The sequence below is a fragment of the Melanerpes formicivorus genome, unplaced genomic scaffold, assembly GCF_026170545.1.
Source record: "Melanerpes formicivorus ecotype bairdi unplaced genomic scaffold, bMelFor1.0.p_v2 SCAF_162, whole genome shotgun sequence".
Taxonomy (NCBI): Eukaryota; Metazoa; Chordata; class Aves; order Piciformes; family Picidae; genus Melanerpes; species Melanerpes formicivorus.
In genome coordinates this window covers 179,332-203,052 of record NW_027142514.1, presented here as the reverse complement: position 1 = coordinate 203,052, position 23,721 = coordinate 179,332, and the positions used below count along the sequence as shown (strand labels likewise).

Here is a 23,721-nt window from a genome sequence, read left to right as displayed (position 1 = left end):
CAAACCAGAGGACAAGTGCAGAACTGCTTTTCATTCCAGCAGACCCAAAGAATATGGTGGCCCCCTTGACTCTGAAGAGGGAATGAGGGGTAGGAGGGGAGGCCATCCACCCTCTCCAGCCATCTGCATGTCTTAGACACCATGGATCACGTCCCAGGAGCCTGACACTGCTGCTGATGTGAGTCATTTCCCTGGGATGGCTGGATGGTAGCATTCCCAGAGGTGACCCTGCTCAGCAGCAGCAAGTCCAGGCTGAACCAGGACCTCCAGACCTGCAGAACCCACTTCCCATCCCACTGGCCATAGGCTGAAGGGGGCTGTGACCCAAACCAGCTCTGCATGGGGAACCCCAGCAGCAGTATTTAATCATTTCAGCAGTATTTCAATCTGGAGAAGAGAAGGCTCCAAGGAGACCTAATTGTGGCCTTCCAGGATCTGAAGGGGGCTACAGACAAGCTGGGGAGGGACTTCTGAGGGTGTCAGGGAGGGATAGGACTGGGGGGGATGGAGCAGAACTAGAAATGGGGAGATTGAGATTGGCTGTCAGGAAGAAGTTGGTCCCCATGAGGGTGGTGAGAGCCTGGCACAGGTTGCCCAGGGAGGTGGTGGAAGCCTCATCCCTGGAGGTGTTTGCAGCCAGGCTGAATGTGGCTGTGAGCAACCTGCTGTAGTGTGAGGTGTCCCTGCCCATGGCAGGGGGGTTGGAACTGGCTGAGCCTTGAGGTCCCTTCCAACCCTAACAATTCTATGATCACAACTAAACCACCTCCCTTTAGGGACTGAAGGAATCCCACAAGGCTTCTAAAAACAAACATGAGGCAGATGAGAAGTGGAGATGGCTCTAGGCAACCTGATGCAGTTGAGGATGCCCCTGCTTAGTGCAGAGGGGGTTGGACTAGATGACCTTTGGAGGTCCCTTCCAACCCAACCCATTCTATGACTCTGTGGCTTCTGCTGTTCCTCCCCCAGCTCTGAGGTTGGAGCCTCTCCAGTGGAGGATGGCCCTGATTACTGCAGAGGGAATGGATGACCTTTGGATGTCCCTTCCAACCCAACCCAACCCATTCTATGACTCTGTGGCTTCTGCTGTTCCCCTCCCCAGCTCTCAGGCTGGAGCCTCTCCAGCTGAGGATGGCCCTGCTTGCAGCAGAGGGAATGGATGACCTGTGGAGGTCCCTTCCAACCCAACCCATTCTATGACTCTGTGGCTTCTGCTGTTCTTCCCCCAGCTCTCAGGCTGGAGCCTCTCCAGCTGAGGATGGCCCTGCTTGCAGCAGAGGGAATGGATGACCTGTGGAGGTCCCTTCCAACCCAACCCATTCTATGACTCTGTGGCTTCTGCTGATCCCCACCCCCCCCCAGCTCTACAGGTTGAAGCCTCTCCAGCAAACCCCACATCTGCTAACCCAAACCAGCTGAGAGTCAGTAAGAAGCTACTAACCTTCATCATGAGGACAATGGTGTTGAGAGCAATCATGACCATGATAAAGTACTCAAAGGGAGGGGACACCACGAATTTCCACATCTTGTACTGGAAGGATTGCTTGTTCTGAGGCATGTAGCGGGTCAGGGGCTTGGCACTTATGGCAAAGTCGATGCAGGCCCTCTACAAAACAGAAATGGCATGAAAAGAACACACAGAAAGGGCTGGCAGCCCCTTGGGATACTGTTGGGAGAGCAAGCAGAGGGTTCAGTGGAGGGGGGATGTTTCTAAGGGCTGATTTCCCTGGTAAAATGCAGCACAGGATCCCCAAACTGTGCTCACTTTGGGGACACTTCTTGAAGTATTAAACCCCACAGGGCTCCTGTGGCTCCCTGCAATCCTAGGAGACAGCCTCCCAGCCCAGCCCAGCTCCCAGGAGGTCCTGATCCCTTCCCACTTAGGGATGGAGTTATACATCCAAGGGCTTACTACAGAAAATGTTCCTCCTGTAGGAACTGGAGGGTTGGTAAAGACATTCTGTGTGTTTAAAGCTGTTCTGTGTGTTCAGAGATGTTCTCCCTGTGTGTTTAAAGCTGTTCTGTGTGTTCAGAGGTGTTCTCTCTGTGTTTAAAGCTGTTCTGTGTGTTCAGAGATGTTCCCTCTGTGTGTTTAAAGCTGTTATTTGGGTGTCCAAAGATGCTATTTGTGTTCAGGGATGTCTTCTGTGTGTTCAAAGGTGTTCTCTGTGTGTCCAAAGATGCTGTTTATGTTCAGAGATGTTATCTCTGTGTGTTTAAAGATGTTATTTGTGTGTTTAAAGATACTGTTTCTGTTCAGAGATGGTCTCTGTGTGTCCAAAGATGTTATTTGTGTGTCCAAAGATGCTATTTGTGTCCAGAGATGTTCTCTCTGTGTTTAATGATGTTCTCTGTGTGTTCAAAGATACTATTTGTGTTCAGAGATGTTCTCTGTGTGTCCAAAGATGCTATTTGTGTTCAGAGATGTCCTCTGTGTGTTCAAAGGTGTTATTTGTGTGTTCAAAGATGGTATTTGTATTCAGAGATGGTCTCTGTGTGCCCAAAGATGTTATTTGTGTGTCCAAAGCTGTTCTGTGTGTTCAGAGATGTTCTCTGTGTGCCCAAAGATGTTATTTGTGTGTCCAAAGATGCTATTTGTGTTCAGAGATGTCCTCTGTGTGTTTAAAGGTGTCCTCTGTGTGTTCAAAGGTGTTCTCTGTGTGTCCAAAGACGTTATTTATGTTCAGAGATGTTCTCTCTGTGCTTAAAGATGTTCTCTGTGTGTTCAAAGATACTATTTGTGTCCAGAGATGTTCTCTGTGTGTTCAAAGCTGTTCTGTATGTTCAGAGATGCTCTCTCTGTGTGTTCAAAGGTGTTATTTGTGTGTCCAAAGATGCTATTTGTGTTCAGGGATGTCCTCTGTGATTAAAGCTCTTCTGTGTGTTTAAGGCTGTTCTCTCTGTGTGTTTAAAGCTGTTCTGTGTGTTCAGAGATGTTCTCTCTGTGTGTTTAAAGATGCTATTTGTGTGTCCAAAGATGTTGTTTATGTTCAGAGGTGTTCTCTGTGTGTCCAAAGATGCTATTTGTGTGTCCAAAGATGCTATTTGTGTCCTCTGTGTGTTCAAAGCTGTTCTGTGTGTTAGGAGATGTTCTCTGTGTGTCCAAAGATGTTATTTGTGTTCAGAGATGCTCTCTGTGTGTCCAAAGCAGTTCTGTGTGTTCAGAGAGGTTCTCTCTGTGTTTAATGATGCTATTTGTGTTCAGAGATGCTCTCTCTCTGTGTTCAAAGATGTTATTTGGGTGTCCAAAGAGGCTATTTGTGTTCAGAGATGTTCTCTGTGTGTTCAAAGCTGTTGTTTGTGCATTTGAAGATGTTCTCTGTGTGTTCAAAGCTGTTCTTTGTGTTCAGAGATGTTCTCTCTGTGTGTTTAAAGATGTTATTTGGGTGTCCAAAGATGCTATTTGTGTTCAGAGATGTTCTCTGTGTGTTTAAAGCTGTCATTTGGGTGTTCAAAGCTGTTGTTTGTGCATTTGAAGATGCTGTCTGCGTGTTTAAAGCTGCTCTGTGTGTTCAGAGATGTTCTCTCTGTGTGTTTAAAGCTGTTCTGTGTGTTCAGAGATGTTCTCTCTGTGTGTTCAAAGATGGTATTTTTGTGTTCAAAGATGCTATTTGTGTTCAGAAATGTTCTCTCTGTGTTTAAAGATGTTCTGTGTGTTCAGAGAGGCTATCTGTGTGCTCAAAGCTGTTACTTGTGTGTTTAAAGGCCTTATCTGTGTGCTTATAGGTGTCATTTGGGCCAAAAGGAAGGTGGTGTGAAAGCCAGCTGAGCTCTTCCACCTTCCCAGCTCCTAACACTTGATAAAATGTGAATTCAACCAAACCAGTAAGTTACCCAACCAATATCACTGGGGGGAACTCTCACCTCCCCCACCCCCTCCCCTTACCTGCCTTGTTTCTGTTCACTTATACTCTGAGTCTAAAACTGCATTGCAAATGGATTTCTACCCACAACCCCCTCGGATTCTGGAGCATTTTCCCATCTGGGATTTCCATTCCAAGCCTTACATCAGAGCACAAAGCATTTTGTGCTCAGCTGGGCACCACCATGGCTCAAGCAGCCCTAAAAGGTCCTGCTTTATTTTGGCCTTTGTGTTGGCACAGACAAAACGAGGCACTAATTAACAACTGGTTTCAGAGTCATCTCTTTTCATCAGAGCTCAGCTCCCAGCTTCAAAAGGAATGAAAAGAGATGGCTCTGGCCACAACAGGTCACTGGGGCTGCTGGGACCCCAGGTGAAGGGTGTTGTGGAGGCTAAAGAAAACACATCTGTGCAGGTTCAGGAGGGAACTGGATAGGATCACAGGAGAAAGATACAGAGATGCCACTAAGTGAAGAAGAACCAGGAGGCTCCTGAGCTGGAAATGATGACCTTTGCTAGGGTCATGGGTGCTCTCCCTGGTCTTACCCTGGAGAAGAGGAGGCTCAGGGGAGACCTCATTGCTCTCCACAACTCCCTGAAGGGAGGCTGTAGCCAGGTGGGGGTTGGTCTCTTCTCCCAGGCAACTACCAACAGAACAAGGCATCTACTTCTGGAGGACATCCTCTCAGCCAGGCACAAAGCCAGCCTTCCGAGAGAAGTGTTCCAGTGGGAAGCCACAGCAGCTGTGGATCAGAGCGATTTGTGCTGAGTGGCCTCTAAAAGGTGACAGATTTCTGCTCCCTTTCACACCTCCGTGCCTGAGCTCACTTGCAGGTCCAGCTTGGCTTTGCAGGGGCAGTGTGCTCCACAGGGACGTGCGGTCCGCAGGGACATGCGGCAGCACTTCCTGAGGCGCAGCACCGGGGGAGCTCTCCCTGGCTTTGTCTTTATGCAAAAGCTGAAGACAGTAGCTCTGAGGAGAGAGACTTGGTGGTGCTGGTGGACAAAAAGCTCACCAGGAGCTCTCAGTGTGCACTTGCAGCCCGCAAAGCCAATCAGAGCCTGGGCTGCAGCAGGAGAAGTGTGGCCAGCAGGTCGAGGGAGGTGATTCTCCCCCTCTGCTCAGCCCTGGTGAGACCCCACCTGGAGTACTGTGTCCAGTTCTGGAGCCCCTGTTACAAGAGGGATCTGGAGGTGCTGGGACGTGTCCAGAGAAGGGCCACAAGGATGAGCAGAGGGCTGGAGCTGCTCTGCTGTGAGGACAGACTGAAGGAGTTGGGGCTGTTCAGTCTGCAGAAGAGAAGGCTCCAAGGTGACCTCATTGTGGCCTTCCAGGATCTGAAGGGGGCTCCAAGAAGGCTGGGGAGGGACTGCTCAGGATCTCAGGGAGTGATAGGACTAGGGGGAATGGAATGAAGCCGGAGGTGGGGAGATTCAGGCAAGATGTGAGGAGGAAGTTCTTCACCATGAGAGTGGTGAGACCCTGGAATGGGTTGTCCAGGGAGGTGGTTGGGGCCCTGTCCCTGGAGGTATTTAAGCCCAGGCTGGATGAGGCTCTGGCCAGGCTGATCTAGTGTGGGGTGTCCCTGCCCATGGCAGGGGGGTTGGAACTGGCTGATCCTTGTGGTCCCTTCCAACCCTGAATGAAACTATGAAACATCTGCACTTTGTTTGGTCTCTACACCACACTCCCTCAGGAACCACTGCTTAAAGCCCCACGTGGCACAGGAGGGACTAAGGGAAAGGCTTCCAGCAGTATGAAGTGCTCCGAGCGCCCCCCCGGGAGCCAAGGGCAGGTTCAGAAGCCGCGGGTACCTCGTTTTTCTCGAGGCTGCACTCTGACATCACTTTATCCCCTTGCTCTTGGAAGGTGATGATGATTAAAGCCACAAAGATGTTGACAAAGAAAAAAGGGAAGACAACAAAATAGACCACGTAAAAGATAGACATTTCCATTCGGTAGCCAGGGCTGGGCCCCTGCTCCTCGTAGGTAGCATCCACCGAGTGCTTCAGCACGCTGCAGGCAAGGGCAAAGAGAGAAGAAAAGTCAATGAGAGCAGTGTGAAGCACCCAGGACAGCCTGAGAGTCACCTCCTGGCCTTCCCTCAGGTGCAGGCTTTCCCCACATATGCTCAGGTCAAACTCGTTCCCCGTCTCCACAGCTGGGAAGAAGTTTTCCTTGAGGATATTTTGGGTTCTTTAGGGAAACCCTCGAGGTCTTTTTCACCATTCAGCAGAATGATGGAGACTGGCCAGGTACAGATCCACTTATCCCCTTGGCCCAGGGGAGAGGATACAGTTAGATCTGGCTTCTCTTCTCAGGTCAACAGGGGTGAAGGGAAGGGAGGAGCAGAAGGGTGGTGATGATCTCTGAGTAGGGGAACAGAACACAGTGAGGGGCTGGAGAAGGGAGGCTGATGCTGTATGTTTTAGCCTTTGTTTCATGAACTAGCTGAAGGTGGAGGGCAGGGGAGTTCTGCCATGGAGAAACCCTGCCCCTGAGTTGTACTCCACGTGTCCCAGCAGGGAAGTGTGCCAAAATAAAGTCATATGCTGAACAGTAAATATCATCTGGGGACTGCCAGACATTCAGCATAGATCACAATACTTTCTCCCCCCCAACCCCCCCTCATTTTCTTACATTCCCAGTAGCAATTTTCCACCTGAGAGAGGCATGCAAGCCCAAAAGATTGGAGCAGGCAAGCTTTGAAGTAGTGAGGACTGCCCAAGCCCTGCTGTGTGAGCTCAGGAGAACACTGAGCAGAACTCAGAGCCCTTCCTGCTCCATCACTCAATACTCACACGAGGGAAAGGAAAAGCTGAGCTGGCAAGAGACCATTCTTACTTCACAGGTCACCTGCCACTGAGGTGTCCCTCAGAGCTGTGGAAAGCTGCCATTACCTCTGGGATCACTGACCCTGCCAGCGCCAGCTACTCACGTTGGCCACCCTTCGCCCGTGGAGACGGTGAAGAGCGTGAGCAGAGCCCACAGCACGTTGTCATAGTGGAACTCATATTTTTTCCATTCCCTGGGCTGTGCCTCCACCTCATCTTTTTCATAATCAAGGTACTGACCCCTAGGAGAAAGCAAAGATTCAGAGCAAATGAGAGAAGGACACCAAGCCAGCCGCTCCGGGTGACTCACTGAGGAGCACCAAGAGGTCCCAAGGGGCAAAGGCTGGCTGAGCACTGCATGAAAGACAAATAAAGAGACAGAGGTAAAGGCCTTTGGGTTTTTTTGAGTCATTTTGAGGCACAAGAACTGGACCTGTGCTCTAGACATGAAAGAAGTTGTCATTAGGACATGCACCCATCAGGCAAAGCCAGCAATTCACACTGCCCTGGCCCCCGAGCTGTCTGAGCCCACAGAAGTCTGTGCTGCTGGATGGGTCCTCACTACAGGGAAGTCATTCTGCCCCTGTGCTCAGCACTGGTTAGGCCACAGCTTGAGTCCTGTCTCCAGATCTGGGCTCCTCAGTTTAGGAAAGATGTTGAGTTGCTGTCCAGAGAAGGGCAACAAAGCGGGGGGGGGGTGGGGGTCTGGAGCACAGCCCTGTGAGGAGAGGCTGAGGGATCTGGGATTGCTTAGCCTGGAGAAGAGGAGGCTCAGGGGAGACCTTCTTGCTCTCTCCAACTCCCTGCAGGGAGGTTGTAGCCAGGTGGGGGTTGGTCTCTTCTCCCAGAAGAGACTTGAAACCCTTCCAGGGGTGAGGACTCCACCACTGCACTAAGCAGTGTGGTCCAGGGCCTGACAACCCTTCTGGGGAAGAAATTGTTGCTCATGTCCAGCCTACACTTCCCCTGGTGCAACTGGAGTCTGTTCCTCTTCTTGACACCATCCCCTCAGAAACTCTTTCCCTTAAATCACACCTCCCAGGAAAAGGAGCCCACTCCACTTGGATAAGCATTTGCAAGGTCAGAGCCAGGGATTAAGACAGCAAAGAGGAAAATTCTCCTGCAGGGTAATTGTGCTGAAGCATTGATCAGTCTTACAGGAGTCTCACCATGCTCAGCAGATACCTGCCTGATGCAGCTTTGGGCCCCTCAAGGGAGCTGCTGCTACCCAAGCCCACAACCCTCACAGCCAGCCATACCTGCAGTCCTTCTCCAGCTCCTTTGACTCATCTGTGCAGTAGAAGAATCTGCCTTTGAAGAGCTGCACAGCAATGACAGCAAAAATGAACATGAAGAGCATGTAGACGATGAGGATATTGAGGACGTTCTTCAGGGAGTTCACCACGCAGTCAAAGACAGCCTGGGGAGGGAGGGGAACAAGGTGAAGGGCTTGGAAGAGAAGAAAAGTTCATCTAAAATCTTGGTAGCCAGCATCCAGCCACACTTGAGAGTAATGACAATCATAGAGTGGTTTGGCTTGGAAGGGAGCCTAAAGATCATCCAGTTCTGATCCCCCTGCCATGGGCAGGGACACCTTCCACCAGCACAGCTTGCTCAAGGCTTCATCCAACCTGGTCTTGAACACCTCCAGGCATGGAGCATCCACAACCTCCCTGGGCAGCCTGTGCCAGAGTCTCCCCACCCTCACTCTCAAGAATTTCTTCCTCATCTCCACTCTCAGTCTCCCCTCTCCCAACTCAAAGCCATTGTTCCTCATCCTGTCATTCCCAGCCCTTGCCAGAAGACCTTCTCCACCTCTCCTGGAGCCCCTTTAGGCACTGGAAAGCTGCTCTAAGGTCTCTCTGGAGCCTTCTCTTCCCCAACCTACCACCCATGGCTGGTTCCATGGACTTGCACACCAAGTGCCTGACCAAGTGCCTGGCTCCAGCAGTGAGAATCAACATCAGCTTCCTCCATCTGCTGCCTGCTCAGCGAGTTTGGCTGTGCCACAGTCTCAAGCTGTGCCAGGGGAAGTTTAGGCTGGAGGTGAGGAGAAAGTTCTTCCCAGCAAGAGAGATTGGCCATTGGGATGTGCTGCCCAGGGAGGTGGTGGAGTCCCTGTGCCTGGAGGTGTTCAAGAGGGGATTGGATGTGGCACTTGGAGCCATGGTTTAGTTGTCAGGAGGTGTTGGGTACTAGGTAATAGGTTGGACTTGATGATCTCTGAGGTCTTTTCCAACCTATGATTCTATGGTGCTGCCCAGAAAATTGATGATGATGATTGCAGCCCATTAAGGTAAAATATCAGACCTAAGGAAATGCCTCCATGGCCAATAATGAAATGAGAAACATGCTTAGGGATAGGTAGAAACTCATCCACTGGGTTTCTCCTTGCCCCTAGTTTGAACTGTTTGAATAGTCAGGAAATTTCAGGAGCAGGGAAGTCATTGTGCCCTGTGCTCAGCACTGGTCAGGCCACACCTGGAGTCACAGAATCACAGAATCACCAGGGTTGGGAGACCTCAAAGATCACCAAGTCCAACCTGTCACCCAACACCTTCTGACTAAACCATAACACCAAGTGCCACATCCAATCCCCTCTTGAACACCTCCAGGGATGGGGACTCCACCACCTCCCTGGGCAGCACATCCCAAGGGCTAACAACTCTCTCTGGGAAGAACTTTCTCCTCACCTCCAGCCTAAACCTCCCCTGGCACAGCTTGAGACTGTGGCCTCTTGTTCTGGTGCTGGGTGCCTGGGAGAAGAGACCAATCCCCACCTGGCTACAACCTCCCTGCAGGGAGTAGTAGAGAGCAATGAGGTCACCCCTGAGCCTCCTCTTCTCCAGGCTAAGCAACCCCAGCTCCCTCAGCCTCTCCTCACAGGGCTGTGCTCCAGACCCCTCCCCAGCTTTCTTGCCCTTCTCTGGACACCTTCAAGTCTCTCAATGTCCTTCTTAAACTGAGGAGCCCAGAACTGGACACAGGACTCCAGCTGTGGCCTAAGCAGTGCTGAGCACAGGGCACAAGGACTTCCCTGCTCCTGCTGGCCACACTCTTCCTGATGCAGGCCAGGATGCCCTTGGCCTTCTTGGCCACCTGGGCACACTGCTGGCTCATGTTCAGCCTACTATCAACCAGTAGCCCCAGGTCCCTCTCTGCCTGGCTGCTCTCAGCCACTCTGACCCCAGCCTGTAGCACTGCCTGGGGTTGTTGTGGCCAATGTGCAGCACCTGGCACTTGGATGTGTTCAATCTCCTGCCCTTGGACTCCGCCCATCTGTCCAGCTTGAAAGGTCCCTTCCAACCCAACCCATTGCAATGTCCTTTCCAACCCATCCCACTGCAGGATTCCATGGCTCTAAATCACCCCATTCATGTGGCTGATTGTTTCACACAAGACCACATCCAGGAAATAAACAAACAAATGGCATCACAGAGAGGATTTTGAAGCCAAAGGGTGTGAATGTGAGTTCTGCTTCACAAGGATTTCTGAATGCTCCTTTAGAATTGCTGTAAAATGGCTTGGAAAGAAGGAAGACATTCAATGAAAAGCAAGTCTTTGATGTCCTGCTGCAGGACTGAGCTGCTGGGGGCTGCTTTTGGGGACCTAAAAGCTTCCCAGGTCAAATGGCTGACCACACAAAGCCCATTTTCTGCCTCGTTCCACATCACCCTTCCTCCTTTTTGTTCTTTTTTTGAGGTGAACTCAGCGTTGCATAAAGGTGCAGCGAGTCAGAAACGATTCCTGCACGAGCTGTGGGTGAGCACAAAAGCAAATCACTCTCAGAGCTGACCCTGGGTTTTGTGTGTGTGTGCCAGTGTGTGAAAACAGACGTTGCCTGACAGAGCTGCAGCCTGCCAGAAGCACCCAGGCCTCTCTCTCCAGCTCTCCCAGCAGAGAGATGGCTGCAAGCAGTGAAGATGCTCCACAAGAGGTACCCAAGACAATCCCAAGCCTCAGCAATGATTGCATCTTTCCTCCTTCCCCTTCCATCCTGCCAGAAGCACCCAGGCCTCTCTCCCCAGCTCTCCCAGCAGAGAGATGGCTGCAAGCAGTGAGACTGCATGAAGATGTTCCACAAGAGGTACCCAAGACAATCCCAAGCCTCAGTAATGATTAGAGCTTTCCTCCTTCCCCTTCCATCCTGCCAGAAGCACCCAGGCCTCTCTCCCCAGCTCTCACAGCAGAGACATGGCTGCAAGCAGTGAAGATGCTCCACAAGAGGTACCCAAGACAATCCCAAGCCTCAGCAATGATTACATCTTTCCTCCTTCCCCTTCCATCCTGCCAGAAGCACCCAGGCCTCTCTCCCCAGCTCTCCCAGCAGAGAGTTGGCTGCAAGCAGTGAAGATGCTCCACAAGAGGTACCCAAGACAATCCCAAGCCTCAGTAATGATTAGAGCTTTCCTCCTTCCCCTTCCATCCTGCCAGAAGCACCCAGGCCTCTCTCTCCAGCTCTCACAGCAGAGAGTTGGCTGCAAGCAGTGAAGATGCTCCACAAGAGGTACCCAAGACAATCCCAAGCCTCAGCAATGATTACAGTCTCCCACCTCCCCCTCCATTCTCTGCTTCCAGGCACTGCCTCCATCTCAAAGGCTTCCTGAAGGGCTGTTGAACAAGTTAAGCATGAGGCTTGTATCTTGATTTGGCTATCAGCATTCTGGAGGTGAAAGTGCCCTGCTCTGAAGCCCCTGCTCTGTATGTTCCTTAATAGAAAAGGTGAAGAGCTTGGAAGTACTCAGGCAGGGAGGGACACTGCTCTTTAGGCAGGCTGGGCACCAAATCATAGAATCATAGAATCACTCAGGGTTGGAAGGGACCACAAGGATCAGCCAGTTCCAACCCCCCTGCCATGGGCAGGGACACCCCACACTAGATCAGCCTGGCCAGAGCCTCATCCAGCCTGGGCTTAAACACCTCCAGGGATGAGGTGTTTAACCTCCACCTCCCTGCACAACCCATTCCAGGGCTTCACCACTCTCATGGGGAAGAACTTCCTCCTCACCTCCAGCCTGAATCTCCCCACCTCCAGCTTCATTCCATTCCCCCTAGTCCTATCACTCCCTGAGATCCTGAGCAGTCCCTCCCCAGCCTTCTTGTAGTCCCCTTCAGATCCTGGAAGGCCACAATATTCCTCTCCTCTTCTCCAGGGAAAGTCACACACTCCAAAGCCTATTTTCTCCTATATCATTTCTAAGAGCACCACACTTACAAACTCTAATCTAATTTAGTTACTTTCCCCCCCCCCCTTATCCACCCTTTATATTTATTTTCCCCCTTATGTCCCCCCTTTATTTTATTTCCTTTATTCCTTATCCCCCCTTCTTTAATTTAATTTTCCCCCTTTATCCCCCATTTTTTTACCTTTTTTCCTTATCCCCCTCCTTATTTAGTTTACTTTTATCCCTTACCCCTCCTTTTTTAATTAACTTTTTTCCCTTTCCTCCCCCCCCACTAAATTTACTTCTTCCCTCCCTTATTTCCCCCCCTCCCCCCCCCTTTTTTTTTTTCTCTCCTTTTTTTCCCTTCCTTTTCCAGCCCTTGGCTTGGAATGTGGCCCCACAACAATTCCATCACTCTGCACTCAAGTTGTTTTGCAGAAGAAAACCAGGGGCTGACAGCTGCTAAACATCTGCAGGGCTATTTGTGGAGCCCTGCCCAAAAGAGACTAATTGCACCCCCAAACAAATAAGTATATCTCTAACAAGGCCCAGAAATAACTTGGCTTAAGTTGAGTCTGTCCAGCTTCCACTCAGCTCAGCTCCAAACCCCCCCAGAGAAGGGAAGGGTTGTGGTGGTTCTCTAACCTTTAGCTTTGGCAGCCTCTTGATGGTCTTCAGTGGCCTTAGGACCCTCAGGACTCGCAGGGACTTGATGGTGTTGATGTCCTTGCCCTTGGTTCCCCTGCAAGGGATAAAAGGCAACAGAACAACAGAGGGAGAAGTTTGGTCGAGTCACTAAGGGGAGTATCTATGGTGATGCCCAGGGTGGGTTTGGTTGTGGAACTGGCCTGGCTTGGGGGGTGGGGGGGGGTTTGTGGCAGGTTTTGGGTTCCATGCTCACCATGGATGCAGGAGGCACCAGTGAGGGCTGCAGATCAATGTCCATTTCATCACCACCCAGGAGGAAGGCTGTGGGCAGGACGTGGCCCTTGCAGCATTCAGCCGCAGGAGCTCTCCAGCCTTCCCTCACCTCCCAGCTACTCAACGAGCATCACTCAGGAGCTGCTGACCTTCCTGCCCCAACTGCCCCCTCAGGCAATGGTTGAAGGAGGGGCAGCAGCACATTTTGGCTGCAGCCACCAGGAGATGAGGCTCAGTACCTTCATCCCAGCCCCAGGCAGGAGAAGTGAGAAGGTCACACCTGCCTCTCCTCCCTCCCAGACACCTGGGTGAGACAGGGGGATGTGTCCCTGTGTGCTTCTTGCACTTCTCTGGCAAGGCTGTTGTGTTCTGCCTACACAAGCAGACAGTGACCAGAGGGAACTGAAGCCTTCATATTGAGGGACAGAGCTCTCCTGGGGACCAGAGTCACTCCATGTACCCTCATCCTCAAGTCTCTCCTGGAAGACATGCTACCAAACCCATGCAGGAACATGTAACATGACTGCACATTACATGCCTGGAAGAGTGCTAGGGCCACCACTCAGGCATGCAGGTGCTGGAAGTCACAGTCTGAGGTTTAGTTTTTGGTGATCCTGAGTGCAAGACTCCAGACCATTCCTCCTGTTACCACTGAGAGGTTTTTAGGGCAAGGAGAGAGTACCTTTGCTCGTGCACTTCCACAACAGGTTAAAAACAAAGGGACACAGTTACCTCTTCTTCCAACCCAACAGCAAAACAAGGACATTCCCCTGCATTGCACATGAAGTGGAAAATGGGATGAAAAAAAAAGATCTTGCACAGAGTTTTAGTCATGACCACAGGTTTGGGTCTGAGGCTGTAACTGAAGGGACACAGGTGTGGATGGACAACACGTGGAACAGATGCTGGACAGACCTGGCCTGTGCTCTCCCAGATTGCTAAACGTTTCTCTTCTCCACCAGGACAGCAACAGAGGTGCAAGTAACTGAGAGACCCTCAAGAAGTATGTGCACACCCCCCACACTCCCCACCACCACCCTGCCAGCAGCCAGCCTTATGTTGAGGGAGGGGTAAGCACCAAGACCAGAGGAAACCATCCAGAGTCAATCACAGACTCACAGAATCACCAAGGTTGGAAGAGACCTCAAAGATCTTCAAGTCCAACCTGTCACCACAGACCTCATGACTAGACCATGGCACCAAGTGCCACGTCCAATCCCCTCTTGAACACCTCCAGGGATGGGGACTCCACCACCTCCCTGGGCAGCACATCCCAATGGCTAACAACTCTCTCTGGGAAGAACGTTCTCCTCCCCTCCAGCCTAAACTTCCCCTGGCACAGCTTGAGACTGTGGCCTCTTGTTCTGGTGCTGCTTGCCTGGGAGAAGAGACCAACCCCCACCTGGCTACAACCTCCCTTCAGGGAGTTGCAGAGAGCAAGAAGGTCTCCCCTGAGCCTCCTCTTCTCCAGGCTAAGCAACCCCAGCTCCCTCAGCCTCTCCTCACTTTGTGGCTTCATGCCACAAAACAACTACTTTACATTTAAAAGGAATAACTTTGGATTCTCATTCTGGAACCCTTAGTCTGGTCAAGATGAAGCAGACACCAACATAGCTTTCAGTGGCTTCCTCTCCAGTGTAACTGCAGCTCTGCCCATCCTTGCTCCTAGCAAACAATGATCCTGCCACAGTCACTGCAGCCATCTCCCTGTCACCAAAACCTTCAATGAAACCATCCAAGCTGGGGCTCACCTTCTGCCCAGGCAGCTTTGCCTGATCCTTAGCTGCTCTGACTGAAATAAGCCATCTAAGGAGAACAATCAGTGGCAGGAGGGAACTGGAAGAGGAAATAGGTACTGAGGTAGGAGATCCCCCCTGGCTTGGCCAGCCAGCTTGTTCCCATGGCTGGTGGTCACTCAGCAAATGTCCATCACCTTGCCTGCTTCTGATGCCCTCTCTGCCCTCTCCCCTTTGGAAGGCCAGAAACATTGCTCAGGTTGCTTTCTGATAACTAGATGAGGAAGCCAGGGCAGAGAGGGTGAAGAGGCAGAAGCTGAGGAAAGTAGAGGAGAGAGGAGTGAAGGTACCTTGAAGATACCTTGGCTCAGAACTATATTCAGTGCTAAGTCCTTGTGGCCATGTTTCTGGCTTGCAGATTGCCACACACAGCCCAGCTTAGGAGCACAGCCCCTGGCAGGCAGCCACTGGGCTCATAACTCAGCAGTCCTCCCCTGGGCTCAAGCAGAAGCACAGAAGAGCTCTACCTGGGGGCTTCCAGTGCTCCTGCTTCCAGCAGACCTGAACTCCAGTCTGCCCCTCTGCAGTGCACTTGTGCTAAACAACTGCGCTCAGGAAGCCTCCTGGAAGGGAAGCTCAAGGCAAGACACTTCTCACCTCAGAAGGAGCTGGCTCAGGTCTCAGAGGGCTGCTCCAAGCCTGAAGCAACCCTCTCTGTGGACTTGATATTTCTAGGAAGGTTGCAAAGGCCTACTGGGGACCAGTGAATTGGTGAGGCAGAGCAAATCCTTTCTCCTGGGTCTAGGAGAGAAGCAGCTGGCTTACAGTGAGGAGTCTTGTGGATGACTGCACTGAGAGCTTGGACACGAAGGGCAGACAGCTCCAGTCTTACAAAATCCCTTCTGCCTGAATGAAGGACACTGAGAAGGGTTGATTTTGCCCTTTTCTTTCAGCTTTCAGGCACCTGAGCAAACCAAGAGTGTGAGGCAGTTAAATGTTAATGGGGTTTTGTGATCTAAATCCTAGAGAGGGCCCCAAAAAATCAACTTGCTTCATGTCACAGGAAGGCTCCAGGCTGGCAGCCTGCACTGGAGGGATACAAATTTGCATCTGAATTAAATGGATCTTCTGCAGCAATTTCAGCCTCTCCAATCAAACTGCAAGGCCTCTTCTCACAGAATGGGGTTGGTTGGCCAAGAACTTTAAGATCTTTGAGACCAACCATTCACAGAATCATAGAAGCAATAAGGATGGAAAAGACCTCAGAGATCATCAAGTCCAACCTGTCACCCAACGTCTCCTGACTACTAATCCATAGTTCCAAGTGCCACATCCAATCCCCTCTTGAACACCTCCAGGGATGGGGACTCCACCACCTCCCTGGCCAGCACATTCCAATGGCTAACAACTCTCTCTGGGAAGAACTTTCTCCCCACCTCCAGCCTAAACCTCCCCTGGCACAGCTTGAGACTGTGTCCTCTTGTTCTGGTGCTGCTTGCCTGGGAGAAGAGACCAACCCCCACCTGGCTACAACCTCCCTTCAGGGTGTTGGAGACAGCAAGAAGGTCTCCCCTGAGCCTCCTCGTCTCCAGGCTAAGCAACCCCAGCTCCCTCAGCCTCTCCTCACAGGGCTGTGCTCCAGACCCCTCCCCAGCTTTCTTGCCCTTCTCTGGACACCTTCAAGTCTCTCAATGTCCTTCCTAACCTGAGGAGCCCAGAACTGGACACAGGACTCATTCTCTAACTCTACTGAGGCTGGAGCTAAACCATGTCCCTCAGCACCACATCTTTGCCTCTTTGAAACAACTCCAGGGCTGGGCATTCAACCACCTCCCTGGGCAGCCTGTGCCAGGCTTTGAGAACCCTTTCAGTGAAGAAGTTTCTTCCAATGTCCAACAACCTAAACCTCCCCCACTGCAACTTGAAGCCATTTCCTTCACAAAGCTGGTGGGAGGTTTGGAGCACAAACCCTGTGGAGAGAGGCTGAGGGAGCTGGGGTTGCTTAGCCTGGAATAGGAAGGGAGAGGAGGAGGGAGAGGTTCGGAGAGGAGAGGTTTGGAGAGGTTCAGAGAGGAGAGGTTTGGAGAGGAGAGGAGAGGAGAGGTTCGGAGAGGAGAGGTTCGGAGAGGTTCGGAGAGGAGAGGTTCGGAGAGGAGAGGAGAGGAGAGGTTCGGAGAGGTTCGGAGAGGTTCGGAGAGGTTCGGAGAGGTTCGGAGAGGTTCGGAGAGGAGAGGAGAGGAGAGGAGAGGAGGGTCAGGGGAGACCTTCTTGCTCTCTCCAACTCCCTGAAGGGAGGTTGCAGCCAGGTGGGGGTTGGTCTCCACTCCCAGGCAAGCAGCACCAGAACAAGAGGACACAGTCTCAAGCTGTGCCAGGGGAGGGTTAGGCTGGAGGTGAGGAGAAAGTTCTTCATAGAAAGAGAGATTGGCCATTGGGATGTGCTGCCCAGGGAGGTGGTGGAGTCCCCATCCCTGGAGGTGTTTAGGAAGAGCCTGGCTGAGGCACTTGGTACCATGGTTGAGTTGATCAGATGGTGTTGGGTGATAGGTTGGACTGGATGATCTCTCAGGTCTTTTCCAACCTGGTCTATTCTATTCTATTCTATTCTATTCTATTCTATTCTATTCTATTCTATTCTATTCTATTCTATTCTATTCTATTCTATCCTATCCTATCCTATCCTATCCTATTCTATTCTACTCTATCCCATCTCATCCCATCCCATCCTATTCTATTCTATCCTATCCCCCTGTCCTGCCACTTGTTACTTGTCACCTCCCCTCAACCTATACTTGCTGTACACTACTCCAACACATCTCCCATGAAAATAAAAGGTTCAGGTGCAACCAAGACTGAGTCAAAAGCTGCAGACCTCTGAGCTGAGCACTTCTCCCCACAGAAAAAAAAAGAGACATTTCTAGGGAAGGAAAAGATTTTAGGGTGACTGCAAAAGAACAACCACAGGATTCAGAAGAGCTAGAGAGGAGCAAACAGGGTAAAGAGAGAGAGCAAAGAGAAGCCCAGTGACTGAAAAACAAAAGACCACCACCAAGAAATAAATTGATTTAAGTCAAGTCTGCTTCAGTTTTCTTTTCTGGGGCAGGTTTGCTGCCTGTTTATTTTAAACATTAGAAGTGTTTTAACTCTGCATGGCCCTTTCCCTCTCCCCACCCCTCTTTATTTCTTTAATAAATGAAAAAAGCCTTTAAAAGACCACAATAGTTCTTCAAAATGGAAGCCTCTTGTTTCTCTCACTCCTGCCAGCAGCTCTGATTTCATGGAGCAGGGGCCTCTCACACTCATGCCATCAAATATTCAGAGCAGGGTGGAGCCACCACCTTCTGCAGCCTCCTGAAATCCCCCAGGCAGAAAGGCAGTTCCTGCACTGAGGAATAAATGGGGTCACACAGCTCTGCCCCAGCACAAAGCCACTCTCCTCCAGGCTCTACATGATCTGCTTTCCTCCACAGAACAATCAAACAAGCACCCAGTTTCCTGGAGGCTACATCAAAGACCTTTCTCTGCATCCTTTTCATCCCCTCTTGGGGTTGTCTGCTGCAGGTGAGCACAGCCCAGCTCCTGCCCTCCTGGGAAATGTGGTATGAGATTCATAGGTGCACAGAATGGGTTGGAATGGACCTTAAAGATCATCCAGTTCCAACCCCCTGCCATGGGCAGGGACACCTCCCACCAGCCCAGCTTGCTCAAGGCCTCATCCAGCCTGGCCTTCAACACCTCCAGGCAGGGAGCATCCACAACCTCCTTGGGCAACCTGTTCCAGTGTCTCTCCATCCTCACTAGAAAGAATTTCTTCCTCATCTCCAATCTAAATCTGCCCTCCTCAAGCTTCAAGCCATTCCCTCTCATCCTAGAGGGATGCAGCTCTGCCTCCCCCTCTAAATCTGAGCTGCACCACACCAGCCACAACACCGCAGGTGGTTAAATGCAACTCTGCTGCCTCCTCCTTTACAAGCTGCCCCTGCAAGCCTCCCGGGAAGCTCTCTGCGCTCTGCTTTCATGTCAAAGACCTTTCAGCATGGCAGAGCCTGACAGCCTGGATCCCAGCTGGGTCACATTGCCCAGACTGCACTAAATGAGCCCTGAAGCTTCCAGAGCTGCTAATGCAGTTTCAAGATGCAGTCCTCTGGGTGAGGTTAACACTGCTCCTTCAAACCTGGTTATTAACATCTTCATCAGCTGCCAGCTGGCACAGTCAGGACCTGCTCACTAAGTCATTCCCCCCCCAGACCTTCTTGGTCCAAATGCATCTTCTTATCATGGTTTCTCACTCTGTGGGCTGCTTGGCTTTCTGGCCTGCTTCTATCCTCTGCTTAAAGGAAACCAGGATGAATGAGGATTGTTAAGGGAGAATACATTTCACTGGGTAATGAGCAATAAAGGGAGGAAGGAGTCGATGCAATGGGTGTGTCATGGGTTGTTTCCACAGTGGCAAGTGTGTGTGGACAGGTTGGACAGGCAGAACGGTGCAGCAAGAGACAGGAATGACATATTACCCCATGAAACTCCTAGAGAGAGATTCCAGCAAGAAGAAGACAAAGAAAGAGCAGAGTCAATGACAAACAGAAACATAAGGCCATAACAGTGCACCCCACGCACATACAGCTATGTGCCGGCAGATCAAACCCCAGCCCCGGGCCCGCACCCCCCCGGCTGGGCTCAGCAGAAGAAACCAGGAAGCCATGGAGCTGCCGTTCAGCACACAGCCACCCCCTCCCCACCCCGGAGCAGCAGCCCCTTGGCTGGCCAGCAGACAGGGCTCTCATCCCTTCCTCCTCCTCCTCCTCACGCTTGGGGAGGCAACAACCAGGATCGTGTTGGCAAAGGCTCTTTGCTTTCCCAAGGGGCAGAATGGAGTTCTGTGCATCCCAGGCTCCCCCCTGCTGTGGCCGAGGATGTGCAAACAGCATCTCACTGCTGCCGTTTGTTAGGTATTTCTGTGGAGTGAGGGCATTTTACCCCTGGGGCTGATAAACCCCGATGACAAATTTCCTGGCTGGCTCGAAGCTCCTCTGCTTCTATTTCCCCACAGACTCAAACCTGTCGGAGTGTTTGTGGCACGCTTATCTTTAGGAACAGGAAAGGATCCCTCTTCGGAATGCTAAACCCAGGGCATCATTGCATTCTCATCACCATCACCATTATTGCTGTCTCCAGCATCCTCCTGGGGCTTTGATTTAATTTTTGGTTTACAGTCAAGCACAGAAGAGCTGCTAAAGACCTACCCAGACAGAAAGTGGACTGATAGCTGCTCTGAGAGCCTGAGATGGGGTTTATGGACCTTGCAGCCATGACTGATCCCACCTCATACACCTAAACAAACAAAGCTGTTGCAGTATTGCAGCTGGAAGAGTTTCAGGGAGCTCTCTTTTCTCCTGGGTTTGCAGGGGCAGGTCTGCTCAGAGAGAAGCTGCTTCCCATCAACCTTCACAGGACACCGGTGGGGGCAAGAAAATGCATGAATTAAATGACACCCACAAACTGGAAACTGCCCCCTTACATCCTTTCTCACAGTGACACTGGTGAGGAGTGCCAGGGCTGTGTCAGTGTTGGCTGCAAGCAGCCCCCTGCCCAAACAAGAAAGACAGGAAGAGCACTCAGTTTGCTCTCCAAAAGCTCATTTTCAGGATGATAAAGACCCAGCAGGCTCAGAGCATCTGTCTGCTTTAACCAAGCAGGGCAGTGGGGCTGAGGATGTGATCGTCAAGCTGGTTGGTGCCTGAGCAGCCTGAGACTTGCTGGGATTCATGACTGGATTAACAGGAACAGAGAGCAAGCCACCCCCTGCAAAGGAGAGGACTTCCTGCTCTCAGCTTCGAGCAGAGACACTTTGAGTGCTCTCTGAGCTGGATGTCAACACTCACAGCCTGTGACACCTGGTCACAGTCATCATGGGGGAAAAAAACCACGGAAGAAATGAACTCTTTCTCCTTTCCCAAGCCTCATAAGGGAGGTTTGCCTTGCTTTGACCTGGGTGCCAGTCAACAGGCAGGCAGGGCTTGTGCCTTTGCTTCCTGCCAGTCCCTGCCCCAGGCTGACTCAAAGCAGCAGCTTTGGGGCACACCCTGATGAAGTACCAGTCATTTATTCAGAGGCTGAGGAGGTGCTGCTTGATATTCATGGCCCAAAAAACGACTCAGAAAGATGAAGAAGTGTTAACTTGAATCCCTAACCTCCCCAAAAGGAACTCGTGCTCAAAGAGAAGAGGCTTTAAAAGCAAACCCTGATGGCTGCTCTCACAGCACGCAGGGTTGCTCTGAAGGGCTCAAGCTTCCCCCAGCCTGCCTTGGAAGTTTGAGTTCTGGCTGGAAAAGTCTCAGGGAGCATCAGGCTTTGAATTGTTTAGGTTGGAAGAGACCTTTAAGGTCACTGAGTCCAACCCTTAACCCAGCACTGCCAGGTCACCGCTGAGCCATGGCCCTCAGCACCACATCTCCATGGCTTTGAAATCCCTCCAGGGATGGAGGCTCCTTGGGGAATGTTGCTTTGCAAACACTTGTGGCTAACATTGTTTTGCTTTTAGACCTCCCTGCTAGCTTGCTAAACTTCTTGTGAGTGAGTTTGTTGCTTAACCCAGGCTGACCACTCCTGAAAGATGCTGTGCTAGTATCTTCCATGTGCAGGGAAACTAAGCCACACACATCTAGGCAAGGTTAACAAGCAGCCTGGGTTTTGGATGTCACATTTGAGGTAAGCAAGAGATTCACCAGCCCAGCATTTCCATTTCAAAGCAGACCACTTGGCTCCTCTGGAAACCAAATCTCTGATGAATGAATGGGGACAAAGTCTTTAAAGAGGGGAAGGCAACATCCCTTTGAGCAACTCAGGTTGGACATCACTTGCACCAAGATCTAAACAATTCTTTGGGGTAGGATTGGGCAGAGAAAGCCCAGACCCCAATATTACTGATACACAGATTGCATTGGAGGGTTGGAAGGGACCCTCAAAGCTCATCTTGTCCAACCACCCTGCAGTCAGCAGGGACATCTCCAACTAGATCAGGCTGCCCAGGGTCACATCAAGTCTGATGGGCAATGTATCCAGGGATGGGGAATGTGTCCAGGGATAGGCAATGTCTCCAGGGATGGGGAATGTCTCCAGGGACAGGTGTCACTCCTCAGCTGGCTCAAAAATCATCCAATGTCAACCCCACCTCCTTCTCTCCATCCACTTCCTGGCCAGATTAGCTGAGATGTTTCTCCCTGACCAGATTAGATGAGATGTTTCTCCCTGACCTTTGCTAGGAAGAACGGAAGATGAGAGCTACAAATCTCACTGCCTTAACGTGGAAGGAATGTTGACACCTCAGAAAACTAAAAACTCCTGAGAAATATCGAGGCAATCCCAGGCACAAATCCAGGCTGGGCAGGGACTGGCTGGAAAGCAGCCCTGAGGAGAGAGACTTGGGGGTGCTGGGGGAGGAGAAGTTCACCAGGAGCTCTCAGTGGGCACTTGCAGCCCAGAAAGCCAACCAGAGCCTGGGCTGCAGCAGGAGAAGTGTGGCCAGCAGGGCAAGGGAGGTGATTCTCCCCCTCTGCTCAGCTCTGGGGAGACCCCACCTGGAGTACTGCCTCCAGTTCTGGAGCCCCTATTACAAGAGGGATCTGGAGGTGCCTGAAGGTGTCCAGAGAAGGGCCAGGAGGATGAGCAGAGGGCTGGAGCACCTCTCCTGTGAGGACAGACTGAAGGAGTTGGGGCTGTTCAGTCTGGAGAAGAGAAGGCTCTGAGGTGACCTAATTGTGGCCTTCCAGTATCTGAAGGGGGCTACAGGAAGGCTGGGGAGGGACTGCTCAGGATCTCAGGCAGTGATAGGACTAGGGGGAATGGAATGAAGCTGGAGGTGGGGAGATTCAGGCTGGAGGGGAGGAAGAAGTGGTGAAGCCCTGGAATGGGTTGTCCAGGGAGGTGGTTGGGGCTCTGTCCCTGGAGGTGTTTAAGGCCAGGCTAGATGAGGCTCTGGCCAGCCTGATCTAGTGTGGGGTGTCCCTGCCCATGGCAGGGGGGTTGGAACTAGATGATCCTTGTGCTCCCTTCCAGCCCTGACTGATACTATGATATCCTGGGCCAAGCTTAGAGAGAGGTCTCAGTAACTTCTCTGGTGCTGCAGGGGTCGTGGCAGCGTTTGCCGTACGCGGAGCGCTGTAGAGGAGCAGCAGATCCGAGCGGCTGCCCGAAAAGCTACTGCGGTCCCTAAATACCCGAGCCAGGCTCCAGCAGCTCCTTGACAAAGGTGAAAGCGTTCTTCTCATTAGCAAATGAAACGCTAGCTAATTTCTTCCCTTTCCCTCCTCAGCTTGGCCAACAAAGAGCTGGGTGGAGTTTGGGCAGGGGCTGCGGAACGTTCGCTGTCATCACTCAAGGCTAATTTAGCAGAAGCTTAGCCTGCCCAAGTCCTGCAGCCTGTTCCCAGGTCGTCTCCTAGACTGGAGGAAGGTTTGCAAGGAAATGACTCCGTGGCCCAGAATTACACTTGGAAAGTTTCCCCTCCATCATCCGAGTTCCTCGAGAAGTTTGCTCTCTCCTCTGAGAATAAAGGGCTCAAATAATAGTAGTGAAAAGCTAATTTTCGTTGGGAAAGAGCAATTCCTCCGGGTTGTGCTTCTTGCTTTGCTCAGAACCCTCCAGTTGGAACGTTATTTAATGCCATAAACGGAGAGCTGCGATCGAGGGAGGGAGAAGTTGGCCTCGGAGGTGAAACTCTGGAGATGCAAACACTCTGGGTGAGAGAGGGGAGGAGGAAAGAGAAACACCAAAGGTGAAGCCTCCATGACTCTACGTTTTCTAAGGAGTTCACAGAGCCAGCAGCTGTTTTCAGGAAGGATATTTCACATTGTGAGAGCAATCTGGGAAATAAATTGCCTGAAGTCACTGCCACAAACACTTAAAACAACGTGTCCTGCAAGAGAACTTGGTCACAAAGCCCTCAGCTTAATGTTTGGATGAAGAGTGAACAGATTGAGCCTAAAACTGGGACACTTTGCAAGGCATTCTACAAGACAAATGCAGGGATTAGCTCCCCCCCCCGCCCTCCCCCCCAGCTCTGAGATGATAAAGGGCAGAAAGTGAACATTTCACTGAGAAATGGAGCCCCCAACACTACACTTCAGAGGCAGCTCTGTGCCGGGGGCCTGCCTCCTCTGCAGCTGACTGCCTGGAAATGAGGGGGCTAAGCAAAATGCACTTA

The 23,721-nt window shown here is 51.5% G+C and overlaps 1 protein-coding gene across 1 annotated transcript in view; it reads right to left on the bottom strand.

Moving 5' to 3' along the window:
• Window positions 1–23,721, bottom strand: part of CACNA1B (calcium voltage-gated channel subunit alpha1 B) — a gene marked incomplete at its 5' end in the record, with an annotated part of 276,768 nt that overhangs the window by 81,770 nt on the left and 171,277 nt on the right. Inside the window, 5 exon segments of the mRNA XM_068168969.1 lie at window positions 1,442–1,606; window positions 5,678–5,879; window positions 6,802–6,939; window positions 7,957–8,117; window positions 12,508–12,604. Coding sequence (XP_068025070.1) covers window positions 1,442–1,606; window positions 5,678–5,879; window positions 6,802–6,939; window positions 7,957–8,117; window positions 12,508–12,604 — 763 coding nt within the window.